Genomic DNA, 12759 nt, shown 5'->3' with positions numbered 1-12759 from the left:
TTCTATTAAACTGTTATTCCACAGGAGAAGGATTTTATATTTTGTTCACTCTTAAGCTCCTAATACTGACCTTTACGTGGGGTCAGAAAGTAGTCTACATTTAGTTGAGTAGATATTGACATTTGATCACTTTAAAGTCACAATGTCACACGTTAGGCTTCTAATGCCATCAGAAAGGAATGTTTTTTACATTTTGAATAGTCTTTTGGCATTTGATCACTTTAATGAAACTCACTGCAGCCACGCGCTTTATAAGCTTCCAATACAAGGGGCCTGACTTGGTGTTGCTGGCCAGAAAGTAGTGTTTACATGTTCATTAGGCCCCCCGAGTCCTCTTCTTACCGGGTGGAGTCATTCCCATTTTAATGGTGTGGATGGGGGTAATGTTCTGTAGCAAGCACATCATTAATTCAACAGTTATGACCTAAAACCCTGAATAATTTCTCACATTTAACACGTCCATGCATCTTTACCCACATGTGTTTAATAGGGGCAGAATGCATGCCTAAGGCTTCACAATACTTATTGGGAGTTGTGTTGCTATAATTGTAGCACTACACAAAATCTCTTTACACACACAGGTGCGTGCACACACACACATACATATGATATATATACACACACACACACACATTTTCACAGCTATCACTCTACGTTCTTATCTTACCAGCTCCTTTCATTACTTCCAGGTGCAGAGCCAGCAATGTATTCCCAAACATTAAACCTAATACTCCAAATCATTGTATTACTCAGCATGGGTTTAGAAGGGGATGAATCTGTAGTGGGGATGTTGATATGGAAACCTGGAGGCTTTCAGCACCATTTTCTGTCTATTTTCAGGTATTCAAGCATCAGCATTCAGTCTGGTTTAGCCAGGCTAAGTCTCTGTGGCTTCAAGTCATGTGGAGATTGGTGAGAGCCAGCCTTTTACCATTTACCTCAGTGAAATTGGATAGTGATTGTGGGAGGGATATGATTGTGAATATTAACACGGAATGGTTTTCCATCTTCCATCCAGGCCAAGAAGGTATTGAATACAAATGGAGACATGTTGCATCAGCAGAAACTTTGACATGGTGTAGTCAGCAAAACAAATCTGTCGGCTGTAGGCTGTATCTGGGGTTCATGTAGCAAGATAATTATATTACCGCAGCCTATGATGAAGTTTCTTGGAAATGAGATTCTGGAAATATGTCATTATCTCAATGTTTAGATCACACGGTATCTCAGTAAAATGACTTTTGCAATGACTGGCTACATTTAAAATGTTAATCAAGACATGCCCTGGCAAAACAAAGATGCTACGTAGAATAGAAGTTGACTCTCGTTTTTATCATGTAGAACTTCAAATGTTTGTCTTTCTGTCTTTGGCAGCATGATCGTTTGCCAAGGGAGGACTTCTGTTGATACTGAGCTGATAAGCCACTAAGACATTCTGTTTTTAGTTGCTTTGCCGCCCATGTATGGAAAAATCTACAGAGTTCCTTGTAACAGAATGTTCTGGTGCCTCTCGGGCTGTTCAAAATGTTGATTGGAAACCTATTTGCTGATTTAATGTTATTTGTGTTTCTTAAATGTACAGTTTGCATTTTGTAAATCATGTACGAATGGTTCCTTCTGAAAGAGACCTTGGTCTGAATGGGACTCCCTGTTTAAAATAAATCCATTCTGTAATGTGCTCTCTCTCATTTCAGATCCATCCCAGACAGCCACAGTGGAGATGTCCTCCCCAAGTGGTCTTCTGCAGTACTGTAGCACCCTCTAGTGGTACGATACTGGCATTACAGTGAACCTTTCTACAGTTAATGTATTACTCTGGCTGCCTTGACTTTACACACAGTGTAGTTCTTTATTCTAAAGTGCCAGCCTATGATGAATGGCTTTAGAATTGTATTATTTTGTAGACAGTTAATATCACTATTAATAAACGCAGAGATCTGCGACAATCCATATATTGTTGCATGCAATGAGCTCAGTTATTTCAAACGGTGAGAATGAGCTGCACCGTATTTTAAACACAAGGCCATTAACTGCCCATTTAACCCTGTGTTTTTCTCTGTCTGCGGTCTAGATGTGGTGTTGCAGTATAAACATGGACGTCCGGTGCTGGCCGTGCTGCTGCCCTCCAGGCAGGAGAGCTGTCTGTTCTTCCTCAGGCCCATGTTAATGACTGTAGGAGACCTCATCCACGACCTGCAGAGAGAAGACCCAGGAGTCACCTCTGTCTCTGTGCTCACCAAGGGTAGGCCACACACACACACACACACACACACACACACACACACACACACACACACACACACACACACACACACAAATATGTTGTACACACACACACAAATATGTTGTATACACACACACAAATGCAAACATTTCCCCGTATTCATAAAGCATTTTAGAGTAGGAGTGCCTATCTAGGAGCAGTTCAACCTTTTAGATAATAATGAATATGATTTAATGGGCAGGGCAGAACTGATCCTAGATACTTTGAATATGGGCCACTGTCTGTCGTGTACACAGACACTATATCCATCTATTATCCTCCTGTCTCCTACAGATGGTGCGCGGGTAGCTAACAGCACCTCTGTAGACACTATATCCATCTTATCCTCCTGTCTCCTACAGATGGAGTGCGGGTAGCTAACAGCACCTCTGTAGATACTATATCCATCTGTTATCCTCCTGTCTCCTACAGATGGAGTGCGGGTAGCTAACAGCACCTCTATAGACACTATATCCATCTGTTATCCTCCTGTCTCCTACAGATGGAGTGCGGGTAGCTAACAGCACCTCTGTAGATACTATATCCATCTGTTATCCTCCTGTCTCCTACAGATGGAGTGCGGGTAGCTAACAGCACCTCTGTAGATACTATATCCATCTGTTATCCTCCTGTCTCCTACAGATGGAGTGCGGGTAGCTAACAGCACCTCTGTAGATACTATATCCATCTGTTATCCTCCTGTCTCCTACAGATGGAGTGCGGGTAGCTAACAGCACCTCTGTAGATACTATATCCATCTGTTATCCTCCTGTCTCCTACAGATGGAGTGCGGGTAGCTAACAGCACCTCTGTAGATACTATATCCATCTGTTATCCTCCTGTCTCCTACAGATGGAGTGCGGGTAGCTAACAGCGCCTCTATAGACACTATATCCATCTGTTATCCTCCTGTCTCCTACAGATGGAGTGCGGGTGGCTAACAGCACCTCTATAGACAGTCTCCTGGACAAAGACTTCCAGCTCCTCATCAATGATGCTGTATACAACATCCACTCCCCTGAAAGAGGTAAAGCAACTCTTTCCCAAAACATAGGAAGTTTAAACAGTTTAAGAGATGATGATGATATAATAATGAATGCTTTTTAGCAGCCGCTTTTATTCTGAAACGACTTAGTCGTGCATGTTTACATTTTAAGTATGGGTGGTCCCGAGAATCGAACCCACTATCCCTGGCGTAGCAAGCAACATGCTCTACCAACTGATCTGCGCAGTCGCGCAGAGGACCGCAGTCGCGCAGAGGATGATGATGAGATATCAATTGATCTTCATCAGTAATTCTAAAAAGAAACATCATTAGTCACTTGAGTATCAGCATGATCCTCCTTCTCCTCATCCTCCTCCTCATCGTCATTACCAACCTCCAGTCTGGGGTGGAATTGGTGGAATAGTGATGCATGTTCCCAAAGTGTAATACTGAGTTCCAAGAGTGACTGTTGTAATGAATTCCACCCATGTTGTGTGTCCAGAGGCGTCCAGTGTGTCCAGTGAGCATGTGGTGGACGTGGAGGACATGAAGCACATGGTGCAGCTGCTCCACACGGCCCTCCACCTGCCTGACCACCACCTGCTGAAGGAGAGACAGCTGCTGGAGAGACTGGATGGACTCAAACAGGACCTCTCACCTCTAGAACAGGTACTGGAGGGGTCTCCTTCTGACTCCGTTTCTCTCTTCTCCTTTCTCTGTCCTTCTGTCAGTATCTCCTCTCTTTATTTCTCTCTCGTCTCTGTGTGACTCCTACTACCTATCCCTTTGGTCGACAACCATAAAGCTGTCGCGGTAAGCCTTCAAGAAAGATTGCATGAGGTTACTAGCTATCACCAGTAACCCGTGTCACCCGTGTGTTCCCTGTACAGGTGAAGGCACAGCTAGCGCGCAGTGCGGAGTTCCACTCCTCCAGGACTCTGTGGACAGGTGTGGCCCTGCTGTCTGTGCAGGGCGGGGCCTTGGCCTGGCTCACCTGGTGGGTGTACTCCTGGGATGTCATGGAGCCCGTCACCTACTTCCTCACCTACTGCACCAGCATCGGAGTCTTCGCCTACTATGTCCTCACCAAGCAGGTACAGTACAGGACCCTAACCCTGCTATGTCCTCACCAAGCAGGTACAGTACAGGACCCTAACCCTGCTATGTCCTCACCAAGCAGGTACAGTACAGGACCCTAACCCTGCTATGTCCTCACCAAGCAGGTACAGTACAGGACCCTAACCCTGCTATGTCCTCACCAAGCAGGTACAGTACAGGACCCTAACCCTGCTATGTCCTCACCAAGCAGGTACAGTACAGGACCCTAACCCTGCTATGTCCTCACCAAGCAGGTACAGTACAGGACCCTAACCCTGCTATGTCCTCACCAAGCAGGTACAGTACAGGACCCTAACCCTGCTATGTCCTCACCAAGCAGGTACAGTACAGGACCCTAACCCTGCTATGTCCTCACCAAGCAGGTACAGTACAGGACTCTAACCCTGCTATGTCCTCACCAAGCAGGTACAGTACAGGACCCTAACCCTGCTATGTCCTCACCAAGCAGGTACAGTACAGGACCCTAACCCTGCTATGTCCTCACCAAGCAGGTACAGTACAGGACCCTAACCCTGCTATGTCCTCACCAAGCAGGTACAGTACAGGACTCTAACCCTGCTATGTCCTCACCAAGCAGGTACAGTACAGGACCCTAACCCTGCTATGTCCTCACCAAGCAGGTACAGTACAGGACTCTAACCCTGCTATGTCCTCACCAAGCAGGTACAGTACAGGACCCTAACCCTGCTATGTCCTCACCAAGCACGTACAGTACAGGACCCTAACCCTGCTATGTCCTCACCAAGCAGGACAGGAGGACCCATGTCCAGCACTGTCTCAATACAAGTAGTCAAGACCGTGTCTCCCCCTTGTGTACACAAAGAGTACTGCCACTACAGGGCACTTGAACAAGAGGCTTTCATTTTCATTTCAGTCACACCTGGTCTCCTTACAACAACTTGGAGCTGTTAGAGTAGTCAAGTTCCCATATGTGACCTACTCCTCCATTGCCATACGCTGTACAGTATGAAGACAGTAATTATCAGGGTTGAATTCTAACCTTCGATAACTGTGTGCAGGTCAAACTTCTACAAACCTCTGCATTGACATCAATGGTAGATGTAATCCAAATCCAGGTGATAAGCACTTAGTGTAACAGAGAAATCTCCACGTATGTCTACCCTCCTGTGGCTGCAATGTGTATAACATGCACTGTACAGAAGAAGCTCCAGCTAGGTCTTGTTGACACGACATGGTCTGACCGGTAAACCTTCCAGTTTGTCCCACAGCACCTGTGTCCTGCGTCCATGTTATTTTGTAAGTTCTATCTTATAAAAGTACAGTACGAACTGTGTACATCCATGCCACAACAAGGAGGCTGATACATTCCTCTGTTAAGCTTCTAGGTGCCTGTATGCCTGTGTTCATCTGTATTCTGATCATATCTCCTAATGACATCAGTGCATGATTTACACAGTTATCTCAAATTTAGAATTTAAACCCAGATAACTATGCTCAGGAGTGATATACGTAAGTTGGTCTGCACCAGATGGATCACGGTTGTTGTGCTCTTTTGCTCTGTAGGATTATGTCTATCCAGACGCCAAAGACAGGCAGTTCCTGTATTACTTCCACAAGGGTGCCAAGAAGGAGCGCTTCAACGTGCAGAAGTACAATGAGCTGAGAGAGGAGTTGGCTTCGGTATGTTGCTATACTTACTTATACAAGGCACTGCAGAATTTCTGCTCACTGCTTATTGGACTTTCCACTGATGTATTCAGTCTATAAGGGGCTTCTGTTGATCGTGTGTGTGTGTGTCATCTTTAGGTGGAAGAAGATTTGAGACGTCTAAGGAATCCAACCCAACTTCAACTCCCTGTAGAACAGATCCAGAGCCAGCCATGAAGAGTAACACCACACACACACACACACACACACACCACGTCAAACTGAAGGACTACTGAGCAGCATTTCTTCCCATTTTATTTTGATAACGATGCCTTTTTCTTACTAACCCTGCAGATCATTTGAGTTTTGGTTTACACCGTTTACAATGTTGGAAGTCATATGTGCTAATAGAAGTATAGTAAAAAATATCATATGAAAAAGCATCTTCCTGAATACTAATCAACTTTTCTCTGCATTCCTGGCCGTTGCAGTAATTCAATATAGTAGCTAGTTTAGTTTCTATAGAAGAGCAAAGTTCTGAATAGTGATGACGTGTATATGACGAGATGATCCATTCTGAATGTTTACAAAGATTAAGAGAACTGAGACAAATTACATTTCGATATTTTATTGCACCTCAATTCAGACCTTTTTGTTTCAATCATCAAAACCCCAAACATATTTCAACAGTTTCACAACTTTCATTTTATAAATGAGAGATTCTAATTCAATAAGAGCCCCACACACCTGTGCAAATTCTGTTAGTGCAAATTCTATTAGTGCAAACCCAATCTCCCAAAAGGTCAGAGATAAATTTCCCTGGTGGACCACATAACAAGAAAAGTACATTACTCTTACTAAGCAATGGTTCCTTATATTCACCCATGGAGACTAAAATAGTCCTCATTTTCTTATACACAAATAGAAACATGAATTGGTGTCCAGCACTCAGGTTCACATACAAATGAGTAATACCTCGTGCATTGTCATTGCTTTAGTAAATATCTCCACGTGACTAACAATGATTTATTTTTTGAAACATGAGATGGTTGGTTGTTTGGAATTCTGAGATGTCTTATCTGAGCTATATAATGCAATACTTGTGCATCTTTTCTGGCTGAAGAATATGGCTGTAGTCACGTGGTGTAAAAAATGCTATTTAAAAAGATTGGTACTGTTAAAGTTGTTCAATATTGGGGCGGCAGGTAGCCAAGCGGTTAGAGATGCGTAATTGACCAATAAAGTGATCTTATGATGAAACAGTTGTCAAATACCCTCAATAAAAAAGAACAATGGTAAAAAGCTGTTATTTTTTTATAGTTAATTAAAAGGCCATTGATTTGAATTACCAAACAAAGGCACTACCATAGTGGCAGTAAACAATGTATATGACTTTGGTTTTCCTGAGTCAGTAGTAGTACCGTAGGTCATGTGACCAAACTTGCAGTGTTTACTTTAACGTCTATTGAAACACTAGACACTTGACTCCCTGAGGTACTTTCCATATTGGAGTTGTTTGTTCACGTTTTAGCCTGCCGCTTTCAAAACATGGAAAACTACATTTGAGTTGTAAAGGCTAAGCACATCCAAGTACAAACAGAAATAACACAAATTCCCTTTTTGACAGAACAAGCTCAGAGGTCTAAGTGGGGAGGCAACATATTATGAGGCACATCATTGTCTGTCTTTTCATCTTGTCGACTACAGAGGACCAGATGGGGCAGTGGGTACGGGGTTTGGTCCCTGCCTTATAGGTTGGAGGTTGTGGGTTCAATCCATACAGCTTGATTGACAGTTTCTGTAACTGTCGACGTCTAACATATAAAGAGAAGCACTTCAAGTGTGAAGGATTTGGGGTTAAATCTCAGCCCTGCAACCAAGATCATGTGGGTTCAATCCTTTACTCTTGTGATTTAGTTCACGTTTCCCCAATGTCGATGTCAATCATATGAATATGTGTTGAAGTGTGAAGCAATCGGTGGCACAGATGTGGATGGAGGACTGATGAGGGTTAATAGCTGGGGTTCACATCCCTGTAACCAGCAGTGGTTATGGAGAAAAATCCCTGAAAAAAGTAGATGCCTGTATTTCAAGAGATACTAAGTGTCTACTTTTTCCCCAGGGATTTTTCCCATAACCACTGCTGGTTACTGTTCAGGGACCCCAGGATTAACATCCCCCTGCTTAATGCATACTTTGGACCAATGCCACCATTCTCCAGCCATCTTGATGTGGCAACCACTTCTAGTGGCCTTAACTCGCTCTGCAGCAGAGGCCCTGTTGTCCACCCAAACACGCTGGAGTCATGCAGTAGGTTCAAACCCACAACCCTGTGCTATTTGGGTGAGAGCCACAGACTCCTTCACACTACTAACACTTATCTTGGATATTTTGACATTTGCGTAAATGTGCAGTAGACTAAAGGACAAGAGATGAGAACTGAACCCACTTCCTCTTGGCTGCAAGGCAGGAATTTAACCCCAGAGCCACGGCCTCCTTCATGCCAGCGGCATATCTCTTCATGTTTGACATATACAGTTGTGGAAACGTAGACACACTACAGTGAGGTTTGAACCATAATCAACTTGTGCAACACTGCCAAAGGTATCGCATGGCTCTGGGACTGAGGTAGCGAACAGTAGGGCAAAAGTATTGATGTGGTATGAATCCACATCCTCTTGGTTGCAAGGAAGGCATTCAACCCCAGAGCCACCCACTCTTTAACCCACTCGGCACTTTTCTTCCTGTTGGACAACGACAGTTGCTAAAACTTGCACAAGAGAGAACAATCAAAGCCACACCTTTTGGATGCAAGGTAGGGATTTAACCCCAGAGCCACTGCTTCCTTGAAACAATGTGCACATTTCTTTGTATATTTGATGTAAACAAATCAAGCCCAGGGAACCACTCCTCAATGCTAAGAATTAGCAGTATTCTCTCGAGAAAGGCCTAAAGGGACTGGTGATGCAAAATCCTTTACTAACTGAGAATCCCCTCTTAACAAATAGCTATCCACAAACAGACTGAGAATAAAGTCATTTGAAATGTTAATGCTCAATTACCATTCTCATGTCACTCTTTTACCTGCCCTGCAGGTACATTCCATGACCTCAGTCAACACCAACAGGGAGAGCCTGAAGCCGAGCAGAGCAGCCAAGCAGGTTTCACCAGCATAGTACATGCTTTGTTTGAGGTCAGGTTTGCCACCACAGAATGTTAAAATAAAACAGCGTCAACAACCGTCAGCAAATGACATGATCTCCATTTGGTTTCATAGGAAAGAAGATTAGAATAAAGGGAATATGCACAGCTTGATTTGTGCATTTCATGGTCCTCAAGACAAACATCGAAATAATGTAGACAAATGTTTAACAAAAATAACCACCAGATATAGTCAAGGACCACCTTTCTCCCAAGAAACATTCAAAACAACTACAGCAGGATTCAGGAATGACGTAGCAGCTGTCCGGTGGATGGAAACCTTACTGCTTCTTGGGTCGGAAGTAGAGCTTCCTGGTGAGCATGGAAGCGAAGCAGGGGACCTGTTTCTTCCCGATGGCGGTCCTGTCGTTACAATTCCTGACACTCCTCATGGACACCTTCCTGTTGACCAGGGTCAGGAGCTCCGTGAACTCCAGGGAATCCCCGAACTTCCGCATGGCCCCACACAGGTCCTGGATGTACCAGGAGCCGTTGATCGTCTCGCGGTGGGAATAGTAGCCTGCACAGGGAGACCGGGAACGGGGATGCAAGTTAGATCTGTATCCCATTAATCCAAGTGAGAAGCAAAGGATAATCAAGTGATCAAACACCATTACACTAACACAGGGAAACAGTTATTTAGGATATTGTCTAAACAGCATAACTGTATACAAGTCACTGTAAGGAGTTGGGTACAAAATAGTAACGAGTGTTGATAAGGAATTAAAAGAATGAATTTGTCTTTATTCTCCATGTATCACTGATCTATGCATCGATCCTCATTTACGACCACTAGGTTTACAGTATTTCTTCTTGTTTTCTGTAATGGACTATCAGCTGTGCCATGTCTTCCTCACCTTCAGCCACAGAGTAACACATGATGAAGTCAGCGCCAGCAGGGAGGGTGTAGACCACCCCAGCGTCCACCTCCACCTCGTTGGTTTTCACTACGCTGTCCACCACGTCCATGGGGGTCACTGGATCGTCATGCTTGTCCCCACGGCACGCCTGTCGGTGTCAATCAAATCAGAAACCGTAAACAGTCAAAGCGTCAATATGATGGAGGTGTTATATAGAAAAATATATATATTTGTGGTTATGTGGATCAAATGTTTACAAATAGAATTACAAATAATAGTATGGTGTCTGATGAAGATATGCCTTCACCAGCCCCCAAACATCAGATATGGTCTACAGGTCTATGAGTCAACAGTACTGAATGTCAAAGGTTTCCATCGTAAACGGATCTATTCAAAGGCATCTCATCATCTGACTGCTTACCTGTAGTATGAAGATCTTGGGCTTGCCCACCAGGCTCTTACACTTGTCTCCTTTGAACAGGGCAGTGATGTCCTGGATAGCGATCTTGTCGTCGAAAGCATAGACGTGGTCGTTCTCTCCGTGGCTCAGAAAGACGCACACGAAGCAGTCTGCATCAGCATGGTTGGCCTCAGCCGCTATAGAGTATCAGACATGAATCATGTATTATTCTGAAGTATAATACTGACTGTGACTGATACAGTATCTGTGTTAAGCGGATTATTTGAGGTGGTATCGAATGACGACGTGCCGCTTACCCTGACTGATTTTATCCAGAACGTCCCCCACCTTCAGATTATCAAAGGCCTGCACTTCAAAGTTCAAGTCCTCAAATCTGAATCAGAAAAATCAAGTGTCAAACATGGTTAGGCATTACATTTTAAACAATTACATCAGCACTACAGTTGACTGAACCGGTCTATAGGGAGTTATGAAGCACGGTCACATCTGATGCTATGTCTACCGTTTGACCAGGTTGTAGCGGTCAGCATTGGTCCCGTTGCGGGGGGGCATCTTCAGATGCCAGAAGAAGTGCTCCTGGTTGAAGATGAGAGCCAGGCCTCGCCGCTTGTGGTCCATCTTATACTCCTCCGCAGGGTCCATAGAGAAAGAACTGCTGAAAGAAAAACACATGCTCCCCTGTAAATACCAATACCTTGTTATGCCAATGTGGGTGTTGATTTCTTATCTGTTACCACAATAAATCTGTTATACTAAACTATCTGTTCACTTCAACTGTCAACATACTTGAACTTATTTCAACCACGTGTTCATTACATTCAAGTCATTTATAACAATGTAATGAGTAATATTATTACTAATAGTTACCTGCAGAAATACCCATCTGTCTCTGTAAGGTTCTCACTAGGACCTGATAAAGAGAAAGGAACGTACAATCTGAACAGGTATGATAATCTTGCACAAATATTTATTTAATGACTTATCGAAGCCCTCTAATGTGGTTTTACAGCTTTCTTCTCAACTCCAGGGTCAAGCAGCCATTGTTCAATAAGCACCCAGTCCTGGTGGTTTTCAATAGGCTGGTTACAGGTGTTAAGAACTGTAGTAAAAGGTGACAACACTCTCCTATCTTACATGCTCTTTACTTGTGCTGCTGTTGCAGGTGTAGGGTGAAGCAGGATTTGGACAATTCTTCCAATTGAGGTCAGAGAATTTTGCCGTTCCATTTCCTTATGTTCTTTGGGTTAAGGGTCATTATTGAGAGCACACGAGGAGGGTATAACTGCTTTTGATTCAGGTGACTGCTCTGTGCAAACCCCAAACGGAGAAATAAGTACAGGTTTGTGTTAACCATTACATAATTAGCGTGTACTTTGAGTCTCGTAAAAGGAAATTTTTTCATGAGATAAGGTAGTTTCGTTATAACAGTACCTCAAACAGTCTTTCTGTGTTGGTTTTAAATGTACATCGGCATATGTCTCTACAAGCATTGAGCACCTAGTTCTACCTAACCTGATATCGCCCGTACATACTCACTCATCTGTGATGTTTTACTGTCTTTTTCCAAGCTTCCTGTGAATTGGAAGAGACGAAAATCCCACATGAGACAATACAGTAAGATTTCACAGACCTGTGAAACAAGTCTGTACACTGATAACATTGATTTAACACCTGATATAAAATCTGGTCTGTGCTCATCTGTCAGTAACCTAGTCCCCAGGCTATTGCGTAGTCTCGGGACGCGATTAATCTGACAGTGAACAAGCTTGGCTAATGTAACAACAGTACAAAGAGACACATAATGCGGTACATACACACCTTATAAACGTATTAGAACAGTTAAAGATAAGCGAGGTAAATGGAGGGGAAATGGTGAAATCCGTGACATCATTCAGCAAGTGATTTATTATTATTTTGTTTACTTTCCTTTCCCAGGGAAGGTCCGAAATGTCTTCTGAGAGTTCTTCTTTCATATTTGTCTTATATGATTTTCGTGACCACAACATTACATTCAACTGCAAGACTACTAATACCACTACCTACATATAGTATTTTATAACTTAAAAATATACTTTTTTCTTACCTTTAGTGTCTTTATTCCCTGGACACGACATGGTTGCTGTCTACTCTCCTTTCAACGTGTACACGCAAGTGTAAAATGTATCGGCTTTACAAAGATGATGGAGAATGACACTCCCCGCCCCTTTAAGCTGATTGGCGGATCTACTCAAAAACTGGATACAATTGGCAACTGGGCATGGCAGTCAAGCGTTGCTCGTTAGAACTTCCGTATAATGCCACA

The 12759-nt window shown here is 43.4% G+C and overlaps 2 protein-coding genes across 6 annotated transcripts in view; one reads left to right on the top strand and one right to left on the bottom strand.

Moving 5' to 3' along the window:
• Positions 1-7277, top strand: part of LOC106610305 (calcium uniporter protein, mitochondrial) — a 26761-nt gene extending 19484 nt beyond the window's left edge. The window contains exons 2-9 of one of the 2 annotated variants that reach the window (XM_014209585.2): positions 841-912; positions 1695-1767; positions 2072-2242; positions 3186-3290; positions 3751-3917; positions 4139-4342; positions 5892-6008; positions 6135-7277. In XM_014209585.2, the coding sequence (XP_014065060.1) occupies positions 841-912; positions 1695-1767; positions 2072-2242; positions 3186-3290; positions 3751-3917; positions 4139-4342; positions 5892-6008; positions 6135-6212 (987 nt within the window). In that variant the 3' untranslated portion in view covers positions 6213-7277. The remainder of the gene's footprint in view (positions 1-840; positions 913-1694; positions 1768-2071; positions 2243-3185; positions 3291-3750; positions 3918-4138; positions 4343-5891; positions 6009-6134) is intronic. The other variant, XM_014209586.2, reaches the window with a different exon arrangement.
• On the bottom strand, positions 6588-12759 carry LOC106610306 (caspase-6). 4 transcript variants are annotated; one of them, XM_014209588.2, is made up of 8 exons: positions 12541-12759; positions 11994-12029; positions 11325-11367; positions 10960-11112; positions 10754-10830; positions 10458-10633; positions 10034-10184; positions 6588-9696 (listed from the first exon to the last, which is right to left on the bottom strand). In XM_014209588.2, the coding sequence occupies exons 1-8, from the start codon at positions 12569-12571 to the stop codon at positions 9458-9460; spliced, it is 906 nt and encodes a 301-aa protein (XP_014065063.2). In that variant the 5' UTR covers positions 12572-12759; the 3' UTR covers positions 6588-9457. The 4 variants fall into 4 exon arrangements, with proteins under 4 accessions (XP_014065063.2, XP_014065064.2, XP_045578810.1 ...); XM_014209589.2 differs by having other exon boundaries at positions 10960-11109; XM_045722853.1 differs by having other exon boundaries at positions 9304-9734; positions 12541-12755.

This window comes from Salmo salar, chromosome ssa08 (assembly GCF_905237065.1).
Source record: "Salmo salar chromosome ssa08, Ssal_v3.1, whole genome shotgun sequence".
Classification (NCBI taxonomy): Eukaryota; Metazoa; Chordata; class Actinopteri; order Salmoniformes; family Salmonidae; genus Salmo; species Salmo salar.
Note: the sequence above shows the minus strand (reverse complement) of the source record. Positions and strands in the feature narration are given on the sequence as shown.